Below are 15,173 nucleotides of genomic sequence, written 5' to 3'. Positions count from 1 at the left end.
AATAACAATCTATAACTGTACATCTGTATTTCCTTTAGAATAAGGTACAGTGAGTGTCCTGGTGAGAAGAGCTTTATCACTTTAGTCCCAGTGAGGTATCCTACTCCAGAAAGGTTGACCTGGATTGAGCTGCTGCTGAAGGTGTTTGGTCTTAGAGTAGTTGGCTAATCAAGAATCTATTACTTAATTGTGTTTCAGACTTCTGAGGAGTTTAGTGATAACAATAAAACAAAAAGTTAAGACATAGGTTTAGTTCTTCCTTCAGAAGTATGATACAAAAGTAAAACTGTTGCTGCATCCACCTACAGTCTGCTCTGATCATCAGTAGAATCCTTTTGGGGAGGGAGCATGCTCTGTGTCTCTGCCACAGTCTTACTGAGAGCAGGGATGCCTTTTTGCACAGTTGCCCCTTAAGGATGCTCACAGACCTGAGGTAATAAGCCCAGCACCCTTTCCCAGTGCCTGCAGACACTGCTTTGCAGAGCGGTGCTGAATTCTGCCTTGATTTCCTGTCCTGTCTCCTCCTCTCCATCCCCCCTTGCCCCTTCTTTTCCCTTGTGCACTATGGTATAATTTGGGTTTTTAGCTGGGCCACACATGGATACACAGCTCCATGTTGGAAGGATTGAGGGGCAGAAGTGCTGTGGCATGCTTGTTGAGCAGGTAGAATTTACAAAACTAGTTTTTTCTGTGTAAAATTATTTTTTACTCTAATTTACTTTAGGAATCTGGTTAGATTTTTACTTGGGGCAAGATTTTTTAGTACTCAAGAGTGTCAAGACTGTGACAGCTGATTTTTATTTCTCTAAATGATAGTTATGAATCTGTTGCAAACTGTTTTTCTTGTTGCACTCAGATCTTTGCAATTCCTCACAAGTCAGTAGGGCAGAGGAGAGTCTACACTTGATTTTTGAAGAGTGTATTTGTAATTTCAGAGACTCTTATGCAGTAGATGGCACTCTTCCCTTTGCAGCAAAAGTGAACAAGTACTGTTGGGGTCACTTGGATTTTGTAATATTTGGATAAAATCAAAAGCCATGGCTGGAACTGCTCTGATGTTTTCCTAAGTCTTCTTGGCGTTTTATAGTTAATAAAATACTTTGGCTCTTCTTTCCTCAGTGATTTTGTTTTCCCCTGTTGCTTTTTGATTAAGGAATTTCTCTACACATCGAGTTGTTTAGAAATGTCGGTGACTGAAAATGTCTGAGGCATGTGCATGTACATCAGTGAACTGTAATTAATACTGTATTGTAACAAATACACCTCAAAAGGCTTTTAATAAATCAGCTGCTTCTTCCTCTGTCCTCCCCATCACAGTGTGCAATTAATCTGTTTTCAGTTTTAAAGACCTTTAGTAATTTCGAGTGTGAAAAAGCTTGAGAAGGAAGACATTTTTAGAACACTATGGTTCAAGAAGCTTAATCTAAGAACATCTTTGTCTTCTAAACGTGAACATTTCAAGGTGAAATACTGAGTAGATACTTGGCCCTTTTATATTCATACAGAGGATAAATTTTGCTTTTTAAGGTGTTCCAGGTATAGTGTGAGTGTTGTTCCTGGAACCTTTCTCTTCCGTGGTGTGTTTCTCTGATGAAGTCATGGTGCTGTTGAACAGCTTTTTAAGCTCTCAAGCTCTGGGCTTGTTTTGGTTGCTTTCAAAGTCCTGATAGGTTTTGATTGCCTTGAACTATGAAACTGAGTACAGTCCGGGCTTTCCTGAGAATTAAGTGGGCCATATAAAACAATTTAAATAATTGCTGTTGCTTTTAGTATTATTACATCAGGAGATTTTTTCAAGATCAGTTAAGAAATATGTTTTCAGATTTATTTTTTCATAGAGCTATCCAAATTTACACTTTGTATTCTTAACAGTATCTAATTAGAAACTGCCTTATTTGAGCTAATACTGTCTAAGCAAATTTTCATTCATTTCATTGTAAGAAAATAACGATGAGTTACACTGAGATGTTACTTGACTGATCAGTTTGTTCTAAGTTTGGAAATGGTGATTTCCACAAGTAATGATGAGTTAGCCTAACCTTTGCATGCTGAGCAGAATGTAGATAGAAAGCAGAAGACATGGAAATAAAATTTCTTAACAGCCATTTGGATAAAACAAGCAATTATAACTTACAGTCAGCAGGGTTAGCTGTGTCCCCTCAGGATTTTTTACTTAAAATTAGCTGAAGGATTTTTTCCCATATCATAATCATCTTTAAATTGTTTTTTTAAAATGGAATTATTACTGTGAAGGATATATTCTGTAATACATTTGATACATTATGTAGATGCTGTTTTCTTAATCTTTGTGCAACAGGAACTTCAGCATTTAGAAGCCTATTGTTGCAGTTATTTAGATTTTTGGGGCTTTGTTTTGGTTTTTTTATCATTATTGCTGTTCCCCGGCCTCATTTGTTGCAGGATATTCACAACCCACAAAACCTTGTAAGAATTCCTAGGAACTTAGTAGAAATAGATAATGAAAGCAAAGAACATTCAAATCAAGTCATGACTTGAGAAATGTCTTAGAGGGCACTGCTCCCTCTTCGAGTTCTTGCAGAACACTCATGTTCAGTTCTGGTGCTGTGCCCTGGGGCTGAGAGAGGGCAGTTCACCTGCACTGTGTGACACTGAGGGCATTTGTATTTGCAGACTTCTACTATCATTAAATTGCAATCACTCTTCCCAAAAATTCAGTCTTGCTTCAACTATGCACTTCCTCAGGTTAATGAAATAATTTCTCAGGTGCTTTCAGTTGTGCCTGTCATTTGTGATGTACTTTGCAGATTTGTATATAGTTTTTAGTCTCTTGGTCTGTAGCAGTAGTTGCCAGTTTTGCTGAAAAATGCATTCCCTGTACTCCCTGTCAAAATACAAAGCAAAGCTGTGGTTCCAGGTTATGTTTCTTTTTGGGACACCAATTATTTAAAAGATTCCCACCTGTACTCCTGAACACCACCCTTGTGCTTTTCCAGCTCCTGCAAGAATTTAGCACTTCAGCTGTGGGATGCCAAATTCTGTCTTCAAAAGCTTTTGTCTACTGTAGCTGTGCTAATGTCATGGGTCTTTTTAGTTGCATTATGTAATTTCATCCCTGCTACTCAGTTTGAGGTTGGGGTTTTGTATTTGCTGCAGCACTGCAGCTTATAAGATTGGTTTTGATTTTGGGGGCAGGTAAAGCTTTCAGTCTCTGTCCCTACTCAAATGTCTCTACAGATACACCCAAAATTACGTCTGAACATGACTTACTCTGTTAACTATCAGTGCTCTGTGCTGGGTGCAATAGAAGCATCCAGACTGAGCAGACAAAGGGAGAATTCAGAACTTCAGAATTTATCAAAGCTTACTTCCCCCCTTCCCATCTCCTCAGCTGCACACTGGCATGAGAAAATTATTTCAATATTCTCAGAAAATAGTGATGCAGAAGAAATGTGCAGGAATATTTCACCATGTATCTTGAATGTTAATAAAAAAATAACTTATTGTTAGGTTTAGAAGTGTTGGCAGGGTAACCAAAATCAAAAAGCCACAGCACTGAGCAGTTTGGTGCTGCAGTGTGGTAATGTTTTCTTTGAAATTTCTGCAAAGACAGGAAACTGAGGCAACATACATGGGTGGGTTGGGCCTCTGAGGTTAGAGCTGCTAATAAAATAATTGAAACAAACCTTTGCTGATAAACACTGTAGCTGTTTATCATGGTAGCAAGGTATTATTCCTGAAAGGTCAGATCCTGTCCACAGTAAAAGGTGAGTTTTATTGACATTGGATGTTTTATAGAGAGAAAGGTGATGCTTTGCTCGTTGTAGAGTTGTGTTCGTTTGTTGTATAGATTGAGGAAGTTTGCAGAAACCTAGTTGCAAACTATGACTTAAGGTACACTGCAGTGAGGTTGTTTGAAGTAGTCAGAAATGTAATTTTTGGGAACGCTTGGGTTTTTTTTTCCTCCTCCTATATGCTTCTGCATCTCTCTTTGTAGTTTATTTAGTTTGCTACAGGCAAGGATGATGAGCTTTTGCTGTTGGTGTGTGTTAAAAAAAGAAAAGCCCCCACCAGTTTTCTTACATTGCTCTTGTTGCTTTTTCACTGAATGTAAATAAGGTTCAATAGTTGCCTTTTCATGTCTCTCAGAAAATCCTGTATCTGTAGTCCTGTATTTACCTTATTTAGCATTGGTATAGTATGTTCCTCTGTATTTTTCCCTCAGCCCATCTTTGGGCAGTAGAATCTGACTCTTGGGAGAGCAGGCTTGTGGTGCTCCTCTGCTGGCTGCAGGGTTGGTGTCAGCAGGGTCTGGCTGGTCACAGCTCTGATTAATGAGAGAGTAGTGAAGGGATGGATTTAGACATGCATTTCAGTTCTGCTGTTTCTTGTAATTTCACCTGTTCAGAACTGCTCACATTTGCATGTTTGTGAAGAAAGATACCTATAAGTGCTTTGAGTTGCTCACATTTGAAACAAATTAAAGAAATTGGAGTGTTGGTTTAATTGACATGATTAACTAATTGCTTTTTGAATCAAATTAATGCTCTGAAAATACAGTGAAGCATGATAAGAAACTGGATGTGTTTCTCCTCAGGAATTAAATAATTTATATTTTCTCTGTTTTCAAGTATCAATATACTATTAGATTTTTTTCCCAGTTGAATAACACCTGAAACAATAGAATTTAGAATGGTCCATCTCACTTCACTGTCTGAAACTTGTCAGCTGTTCTTCAGGAAGTCTTTAGAGCAGCAGAGCACTAGGCAATAGATATGTAGAACTGCATGGTGAGGTAAAAACAAAAATAAACCCCCCCACACACAGCCTACCACTCCTTTAGTGTCAAATGGTGTTGGCATCTTATGCATATCTGCATGTGAAGATTATCCAATATAATGTTTGGTTGGATACTGCTGTAGAGTTTTTTGATGAAGCTGAGGACAGTCTGTTCAAGGTGGTGTTTTAAGGTGTTTTAAGTTCCATGAGAAGCAAAAATGCATTTGTAACCAAGTTTCTCATTTTCAGAAGATGTAATTTGTGTGGAGGTAGTTCCTTAATTTCTCCAAGTTCCTTCTTTCTGGAGTTGCACTTTCAGTAAAGCAGTAAGGTGATGATGATGATGAAGATAAAGAACAGATACCACGTGTCCCAAGGACAGTGAAGGCAGAAGTTATTTTTTAATACGGGTGTGCGGAGCTGTACTGCTGATACAATGATGTGTTGACACCTCATTGTGCAAAGCTGGAGATGTGTGATAGAATATAAAGGCAAATGGAAATCAAATGACCAGGGCACAGAGGAGTGAAGTATCGCTGGAGCAAGAGGGAGTTGGGTAATGATAGAGAAGAAAGTTGAGCTATATAGCACCATCAGACTAGTAGAAGTAAAGTAAAAACCTGGTAGCACAAAATACACAGGATATGTAAGGATTGTTTAGAAGTATTTTTGTTGTTAGCTGAATAATTTTCAGTTGAAAACACAGCAGAAGTCTGGGTACGATTAGTCACAGGATGACTGTGAACCAGCCAGTGCGATGATAAGAAAAAAGCAACCACAATTCTTGGATGATTTGATGATTTCCAGTGTAAAAGGGAAATATAGTAATTCATGAGAGATTGCAGGTGTGGTTCCATTTCTGCTTAAGAAATAGGTGAAAGAAACAGCAGGAGATTATTGGCATCCTGGGATGACTGGAGAATGGGAAGGAAAAGTTTCCTTAATATCAAGAAAGGGCAAAATACCATTCCTTTTGTATAAAAACACTGGTGATAGCATCCTTTAACCTGAAGGACATTTCTGGCACAAAACCAAATGAAGTTCAGTTACCCACAAAGAAGTTTAAATAGTAGTATTGCATCTGCTTTACAAATGACAAAGAATGTTCTGGAAGAAATCATATCTTGGTGGAAATCCCTGATGCGCAAACAAAACTCAGTAGCTCCGTTGCCATGTTGATGATTACTCCACTTTCAGTTCTTCAAAGTCTTTGGGAGTTTTTTGGGCTGATGTTTTCAGTGCCTTATTTTTCTGGAGATGGTTGGATAGTTGCTACTTAGAGGGGATTTTTTGGTTCAGTTTTGTTTTCAGTGACCTCTCAGTGATCGTTCTGTTTGAGTCAGACTGTCTTGGAGGCATTAGAAGTACAGTGAAGTTCAGTGAGTTCATATCCCATCTTGCCTAACCCCATCACAGTTTATGACCATTTTATTGGCATTCTTTTCAAAGTACAGAACATGAAGTACAAAAGATGGAGAAAATACAGAACTGCCCATGTAACTACAGCTTTACATTATCACATTTCCTTTCTTACATATCATTTGGTGTCCTATGATAGAACATCAGTTGTGGTGAATTTGATGTAGTTTTGTTGTTGCATCATGTAATTTTTGGTTAGTCATTTTACTTTCTTCTGCTAGATCCCCCAGCAAACCCTTGGCACGGAAGTTAATGAGTGGGATGGACTGGGAAGTAGTGAGTAGGAACTCACTGTCTGATGATAGGTTGGAAACACAGAGTCTCCCGTCACGGTCTCCACCTGGAACCCCAAATCAGTAAGTAGCATCAAATCTTTTCTCCTGTCTACCTCTAATGTGAGTTGACCTACTTCTGTAAGAAAAGGGTTAATGTGTTATGGAGATAAATAACTTCAAAATTTCTGTGCCAAGCGATTCTCTGGAATATTTAGCTTCAGATGAGAGAAGGTATTTGGGGGTGAATTTTAGGTGCTTCTCACTGAAGCTATAAAAAGTGTAAGATGTATCATACCACCCTAAAACATAGTTAAAATGAAATCAACATTTTGGCTAAAAAAGACTCTGATAATAATATCTGTGTGGTATTTGAAAAATAATTGATTTTTGGTTAATACCACTTCCTAAAACATTGGGGGCTATTACTTAATCAGAAGTCCTTGCAGGTTTATTCTTCTCATTTCCTTTCAACTTTTCATTCTTGTCACTCGATAGAGCTTTCTGATTTGTGTTTATACTTAGTGAAAAAACATCCCTGATTTCTTTTGGAAGGTGACGAGTTGTCTCAGTGTGTGGAATCTGGTTTAGTAATCAGTATTACCTAATTTTGTATTTTCATAAACCAGGAGATTTTAAGATTCCTTGGCATTGCAGCATATTATTCGCAAGATTATTATTGTAAATATCTGTAGCATTTAAAAATTAACTGAAAAATGTGTAATAATGATGCTTAAAGCATAACATGATGTAATCATGCATGTTTGAAAGAATTTTAAGATGTCTGTGTCACTGTGCTGGTTTTTATATGGGAAAATCTTAGGTCACAGAAATGATAAGACTCCCAGTGCAAAGCTTATGGTTCTTCTAGGAGAAGATGCAGGGGATAAAATGTTCATCTTAATGAATTCAGGCTAAGTTCTGCCATGAACAGAGCCAGGATTTGTCTTCTTGGGAATGCATTTTTCTTCCTATTGAATGGACTGTCAGTCCAGTAGTCAGTTACTGGACCATAATGCTTTGTGGCTGCTTTATTAAAAAAAACTCAAAAAGCCCCAAATAGACATTCAGTGTTTGTGAAAATAATTTTTGAGCACTTTCAAAAAGAAAATGATGAAATATAACATGTTGATCTGAGAACATAATTGTTCCAGTGATTTTTGAAACATTAGTAATTTAATAAAAATGTGTATATGTTCTTGCACTGAAAGGGAATAATTATTTTAGCATTCCTTGGCAGTGAATGGTGTAAGACATGTAGATTAAGAGTAATAATTCTTTTCCCATTGCTCTACTTTCTCTCTCAGTCGCAACTCTGCCTTCACTCAAGAAGGAGCTCGGTTACGACCCTCCTCTGTTGGACATTTAGTGGACCACGTGGTTCACACGTCCCCAAGTGAAGTATTTGTAAATCACAGATCTCCATCTTCCACCCAGGCTAACAGCATCATACTGGAATCATCACCGTAAGTTCTGCTGGGCGTTACTGAGTGGGAGCCTGCAGGGCTTGAACAGGAGTCAGAAATCTTGGCTTGTACGACTGCAGTTAGGTGCTGGGGTCAGGGAGGGGCTGGCAGCCTCATGAAAAGGTAGCTGTTAGTATAGGTTCTATGGTGAAAATTAAATGATACAGAGCTGAAGACCTGTATCTGGCATGTTCCAGGTTCAGGATTAAGATCCCATCCCCACACACCCAAGCTGTGGGTTTGCTGTAATGTGACCAAAGTTGCTTTTGAGAGAATTGAAGTCTTGTTTTGTGATATAAGTTTTAATTCCCATGAGCTTGGAAATTTTGCTTTTTGTCGAGGCACAGAAGCATAAGTGAGCTTTACAAACTGTTTAGCTAAAACACCTTTGTAGCACATCAGCATTCCAAGGTTGCTTGTGTTTTCTATATTGTTACCCAGTTTATTTTTTTAAGATGACACTAGCAGCCTGGGTTGGGTGGTGTTTTGTTGTAGTTGTTTGTTTGTGGTTTTGTTGTTTGTTGGTTGGTTTGGGGTTTTGTTTCATTTTTCCAGTTGTGCTGAATATTCTTCATACTGTAAGCTTGCTATGCTATGGTGGGCAAGAAAAACCTCTTATTGTGTATTAGGTCCAGAAGTGAGATTAAAAAAAAAACCTGTTGAGTTGTTCAAAGATTTGAAATACTCAATAACTTGTGTCAAAGTATATATACATATATATGTATTGCTTCTATATATAGCTATATATGTAATGCCTTATAATTTTGTATCGGCTCTGTGAGCAGCAGGAAAATTGTGTAAATGGTTTCAAAACCGTTTGAGAAGTGTAAAAAATCACACGTTTATAAACAAATTGTGTCTGGGGAAAAATTACTCTGGGAAAGTATTTAAACAGTTTCAAAATCTTACTTGGACTGTACCTTCAGTTTTAACAACTTTGTAACTTTGGGGAGGCAAAGGGAATAAAAATTTTTTTCAGTTCTGTAATATAATATGTGGTACTTTTTATAATAGGCTATAAAATGTATAATTTGACCCTAGGCTAGTTATTCAGCTCTCAGGGTTATATAATAGTAATCTGACCTATTAGTATGTTAATGTAATCTCCCTTTTCTGTGGGCTTTTTAACCTTTTCACATGTCAAAGGACTCTCAAAACTGGAACACTTGTGAACCTTCTCTCATATTAGAGTTTTGTTGTACAAAGGCCACTCAGGGTCAGGTTCCTTGTGTTCCAAGGCTTTGAACTGAAGTCAGTTGTGAGAAACCCTGAATGGCTGAGTGATACAGTGCAGTAAGCACAATTCTTGAATGTCCTCTTTTATTCATATGCCTTTATTCTAAGTTGTACAAGATCTTCCTGAGTGTTCTTAGGATTTATTTAGTACCTGATTTCTTGTGTAAGTCACCTTAGATATAAGTCTTAGAAAGGAAGTGGTTTTGTACATTAGTTGTGCAACTATGGCTGTTCTTCTTCATGATTTTGCACTTCTTATGCCCAGGCAGATAAAGCATTGCTGTTGCATCACTATGTTTTTGGGGGGTTGATTTTTATTTTTTTTCCCCCTTCTTGGAAGTTTAAAAGTGGAATTTAATCTCCCAGTATAGATATCTAGCATAAGGTATTTTTAAGAATGAGGACATTGACTCAAAAGCATATGAACCCCCTTAGGTCTTTAGAAGGTTTCAGGTGATTCACTGATCCAAATGTGAGATTTATGAAGGAAAGTAGTAGACATTAAGTTCATAGTAGCTATATAAAATAGTGTTCTGCAGTCTAAAAAGCTGTTTCTTGAACACTTTTACCCTTCTGAGTACAAAGATTTGAGTAGCACATCCGCTGACTTTTTTCAGAAACTTTTATTTATTGGTCAGATCTACATATGTCAGAAAGTCAGAGGGACCAACCTGACAGGCAAGAGGTTTAGGGATCTCTTTGAGTTTGGAGTCAACACAGCAAAAGAAGTTAGAGTTTCCATGCTATTCAGAAGGATATTATAGCTCAGCTAATACAACCTTTAACTGCACATCTTTTCTTCATCTGCATGTGCTATTCAAAACCAAATTGAGAGATTTGTGCTTGTAGTTCCCTGAGGTAATCATAACCTTAAATTCCCAAAGCCCGTGGTGTGTGTTTAGTTTAATAAATTTATGGGGGTGTGTATGAAACTATTGCTAAATATATGAAAAAGATCAGATCGGATATCTGCAACAAAAATACCCGAAGCTTGTCAGTGCCAGGGTTTGTGTGTTATTTTATTATTATGTAAATTGCTGAACGCAGTAACAGAGAGCTGCTTTGCCTGCAAAATAGGCTGCTTTCACTGCCATTGTCTGAGCTTTCAGAAGGAAATTCAAAGCTGACTGGGCAAATATAAAGCAGGGAAGTTTTTGCCTAAGGCTTGGTTGTTAGTTCTCACAATTCATTATGCTAATATATTACAGTACTTGCATTGCTGCTGGTAAAAAGTAACTTTTCCAATCTTTTCTATAAATCTGTATGTTCAGTAGGAATTTATTTGTGTTTGTTGTCATGTATGTACAGACAGCTAGTCAAACATAAGGTCCATCTTTGACTTTTATCAGCGTTACTTCTTTTGTGATTCAGCTCATGTTTTCTGTTCCTTTTTTAAATTCAGTTTAAAACTCTCAGGAGTAATTGTTTGCAGGAAAATACATAACTGTGTTGCCCTTCACTTAAAAGGCTGAATAATCTGTGCTGGCCAGACTTGAATGAATGAATACATAGTCAGCTAAAAAGCTCTGGGTGACCTTTGTAAGTTTGTCTAAATAGTTTATAGTTACCTTGAAAATTTGTTTTGCAAATGTTGACAATACTCATATTTTTCTCTCCACAAAAATGGGTTTAGAAAAGTTGCTTATCCTGAAAAATAAAATGTACTCTTTTTACTGTTACTTGCATTGAAAAGCATTGAGAAGCATTATTATTCTTCCCTAGTGTGTTTTGAACACTGGGTTCTTCAGACATCAGGCTGAATAATTAGTACTTTTTTTTTCCTTTTAACATTTCATGAAAAACTACTATTTTGTGAACATCAAAATCAAGCAAAAAAATTGATGACAAAAATTTCATTAGGCTCTTTTGAAAGATGCTGGTTTTGTACAACAACAAAAAATGTTACCAATGTTTTGTTTTCTAAGAATATCGACTTTTTTTTTAACTGAAATGGAAAATATGTGGTTTTTCAAAGTGAAGTGTTTTCGTGCTTTTTGCAAGAGGTTCATCCTTTTTTAAAAAAAATCACTGTAGTCAATTTTGCTCAGATTTATCTGAAAACACAAGTCTGGGACCTGCCTCTCTTGCATTGCACAGAAACAAGCTACAGGGTATGGAATTTGATGTGTGCTTTAGGTTTTCTGACTTGGGGCAACTCGAAATGTCTCATAGTGAGAGTCTTACCCCGCTAAGGGTTCCCTGAGAGGAGCTGATACCTCCAGTGGTGCTGCTGTGTGGTTACCTGTGTGTTTTAGAGGGAGGTTGTGCTGGGAGTTACTGCCACAGTTTGCTGACAGCGAAAGGGGCAGTGCCCTGGCTCTGGCTCTGGGAGAGTACTTCCCTCCCCAGGTGGTGGTTGACCTGTGGTAAAGCAATTCACCTTGTTGAACCAGCAGAGACCTACTCAGGCTGGCCCCAAAAATCTGCCTGCTTTTGGGTGCTTGGTAAGGTGCCTTAGCCAAGGGAGGAGCATCAGTGCTTCAAGGAGCAGCCGTGGGTGTGAGTGAAAGAGTATAGGCATCTGGTTTTGGGTGTAGCATTTGCTGTGGATTTAGCTGTAACCTGTACCTTCATTCTTGGTGGTTTATTGATATGCTGCTGCTAACACGGCTGTTTTCTGAAGTCATTAAATTCTTTACTAGCCCCTTTTAATGGAATTCATGTGAAGGAAGGTAGGTGTCCTTGCTGGAGTTTAGAAACTGGCATTCAAACCAGGTTAGTGGGAGCTGTGAGCTACCTGCCCTTTGGGCCCTCTCAAAATGGTCTCTTAATCCTTAAATATAAATTCATATAATGAAAGATGAATCATATATTTATGTAATACAAATTATACAGTTAAGCTTTTATTCCTAAAGGACTAATAAAGGAAATTCTCCATATTATACATAAAGACAGAGAACATTTTCAGTAATCTAGAGTAGAGAACTTGCAGATCTACATCAGAAATAGAAATCAATGCTGTTTCACCTCAGTGATGGTGTTGTAAGTCAGCTGAAAAAATGCATGTGATGAGTGCCATTTTTGCACGTGTCTCAAGGCTGTACATGTTTCAAAGGGGAATCTGTTCAAGGGAGGGGAATATACCAAAGTTCTCCTGAAATGTGTACATATACTTCTAAATTGAAAAATCAAAATTTAGCAGTGTCATCTCCAATAGGCTTCTCCAATAAATAAAGGGGTACAGCTGAGTTGTTTTCAACTTGAACTCCTACTTTTTAATGTTTTTAAGATCAAAAGCCAAAAACCAGCGTGGTAGCACTGTACTATGCTGCCTGTGCCTGTTTATGATTTCAATTGCAGGCATTAATTTAAGATGCAAACTCTTTGATTTTATTACTGAGGAAAATATACTAAGTGCCATTTCAATTTTAGAAGCTTTTTTTTTTGACCAAGAGTGCAAATTGTTAAGTACAGTGGATTTTATATCATTCCTGTGTAAATTGGGTTAAATATTAAGTGGGTTAAACATGTTGAAACCATTCTTTAAAAAGTCATGTGTATAAGATGAACTTACTAGTTTTGTGTACAGCTGCTTGTCAAGAAAAAAAGCAGTAACATGTCCAAACAGACACTTCCAGTATATTCCACCACACTACATTTTTGAGATTCTAAAAGTACATACAGATATTCATCTCTGAAACTGTTGAGTTTCTTACAAGATTTTTCAGTTTATTTGGAACCCTGAAAGAACTGTCAATATCTTCTCATCATTCTACTTTGTACTTCTATTTTGGTATTTAGATCTCAAGAGACTCCTATAGATGGGCAACCTCCTGCGTTACCACCCAAACAATTTAAGAAGAACAGTTGGAACCAAATTCATCATTCACACTCACAGCAAGAACTCGATAACCATATTAATGAAACATTTGATGTTCCTGCGTCACCCGAAAAATCCACAGTAAGTTTTTGGATCCAGTTGAGCCATTCTGCTTTTTATCAGAGTGATAGTGCTGCTTTCCACGAGCTTTGTTCTGGTGCATTTCAGAGTTGCTGTGTTTGTGCATTACCCTGCAGCATTTCCATTGCACATTCTGCCTCTTTGCTAGCTCCTGCTGGTTTTTCCACCTGCTGGAGTAATCCTTTGTCAGTTGTCATCAAATCACTACGTTGGGATGAATATGCAAACATTCTGAGTGTTGGCTTTTCAGCACTGCAGAAATTTGTAATCTCGTCTGTGAGAAGTCATTTGCTATCAATTTTAACAAAGACATTGTAGACGCTACCACTGGTGATTAATCTAGCTTTTATCAAAAAGCCCTAAAACTGAAAGTGCCTGCCAACTTCTAGAGTGGTTTTATCAGGAGAAGCTTCTTGTTTCTGCGGTTACATTTCTCATCAGAATTTCCAAGAAAGACTCTAGCAAGAGGCCTGTGAAAACAAACATAATAGTCCGAGCAAAAGTTGTGTTGCATTGAGCACATGTGCGATGAGTAAGATACTCAGTTGATTGTTGCCTGACTGAGGTGAGATCTCACTGGCCTTTTTTGTGATTTTTGTCCTTCCAGAAGTTTTCCAGTGGTTCTTAGTTTTCTGCTGATGTGGAACCAGAAACATTTTGCAGGGTGCGAAAACATTGAGATGTAGCAAATACATGTAAACAGTTTTGTCAACCTCAGACATTCAAAATTACGAGTCAACTCCAAAACTGATGTTTAGAAATGCCTTTGGGTTTTTTTTTATTTGCATTCTGAACTGTAAGCCTACAGTATTCTCTCAGGCCTTATTACAAAGTTAAGATTCCCGTAAAGCCCCTGTTTAATTTCAGAGCTGAGGGTTTAATAAAAGAGGCAAAAGCAAAACTTAAACTTCTGAGTATTTTGGGAATGTTGTAAAAATTTTTATTTTAATTAGATAATGAAACAGAATTTTTAACAGATTTGTCTTTGGCCGGTGCTTACCTGAGTCATACTAAAGTACTGTTCTGTTTTGAAAGATAATGTGACTTTAGTCATCAAGTTTTTCTGCTCTGTGTTCAGTTATCTTTACCAAATTGACAAAAATAACTTTCAGTTGTTTTCTCAACTCCTTTTAGTTCTGCAAAACCAACACAGCTGTGTGAGAACGAGGTTCTTTTTTCTCTGTGCATTGTCAGTGTGGTTGTTTGCTGCAGTCCAATGGGACACATTTATGCAGCCTCGCTTAAGGCAGAGCACTCTGCTAATTGAAGATCTAATTTGGTCTGCTGATGACTTGTTATTTTGGGGAGTAGAGAAGAAGGAACTCAGCATGACTGAAATTTTGTGGAACTGGAAGCTTGTTTGGCAGATAACACCTGTACCTTAGTTATGTCCAAGACTTTTAAGTGTGTAACTTTTCCCTTCTACGCAAAACTCAAGATGTTTGTGCTATCACTTGATGTTTTCTCAAGTGTTCAGGAGCAATTATTTGATACAATATCCTCAAATATCCTCAAAGTCTAACTATGAACAAAATGTATATTAATATAATATAATTTTTGTTTACTAGCCAAATGGTGGTGTCCCCCATGACAATCTTGTTATGATCAGAATGAAACCAGATGAAAATGGCAGGTTTGGCTTCAATGTAAAGGTAACAGCATATCTATTCCCTTTACATTTATTGATAGTTATTTTCTACCATTTGTGATATGTTACTAATTCAGTTTGTTTTTCAAGGGTGGATATGATCAGAAGATGCCAGTAATAGTGTCCAGGGTAGCTCCAGGAACACCTGTAAGTTATCAAAAAAGCAAACTTGGTAGCTATATCTGTGTGTCTTGAAGTATGTATTCAAATTGGTATATTATTTCATAGCTGCCTATGGAAATTATTTTTTTGCTATAACATTATCAGCACAAAGCAGATGATGTGCAGTAAGAATCTGATGGGCCTGCGTAGCAGATTTTTTCAAGTTTTCAGTCCCCAAAAGTCTTTTTTCCTACTGAAAGTTTAATTTCTGAAGATTACAGAAAATTGCAGATGCTCAGTATGCACTGTTTCTTGAGCTGTGTCATCCTAAAAATGCATTTACTTTATTACTTCTTTTAAATATAGACATT

At 37.4% G+C, this 15,173-nt stretch overlaps 1 protein-coding gene across 1 annotated transcript in view; it reads left to right on the top strand.

Annotated features, from left to right (window-relative positions):
- Positions 1-15,173, top strand: part of PTPN4 (protein tyrosine phosphatase, non-receptor type 4 (megakaryocyte)) — a 63,715-nt gene that overhangs the window by 33,467 nt on the left and 15,075 nt on the right. Inside the window, exons 13-17 of the mRNA XM_009080417.1 lie at positions 6,399-6,533; positions 7,757-7,915; positions 12,893-13,052; positions 14,621-14,704; positions 14,791-14,847. Of these exons, the coding sequence (XP_009078665.1) occupies positions 6,399-6,533; positions 7,757-7,915; positions 12,893-13,052; positions 14,621-14,704; positions 14,791-14,847 (595 nt within the window). The remainder of the gene's footprint in view (positions 1-6,398; positions 6,534-7,756; positions 7,916-12,892; positions 13,053-14,620; positions 14,705-14,790; positions 14,848-15,173) is intronic.

Source organism: Acanthisitta chloris, unplaced genomic scaffold (genome assembly GCF_000695815.1).
Source record: "Acanthisitta chloris isolate BGI_N310 unplaced genomic scaffold, ASM69581v1 scaffold31718, whole genome shotgun sequence".
Lineage (NCBI taxonomy): Eukaryota > Metazoa > Chordata > Aves > Passeriformes > Acanthisittidae > Acanthisitta > Acanthisitta chloris.
The sequence above is the reverse complement of the archived record's forward strand: the minus strand, read 5'-3'. Positions and strand labels throughout refer to the sequence as shown.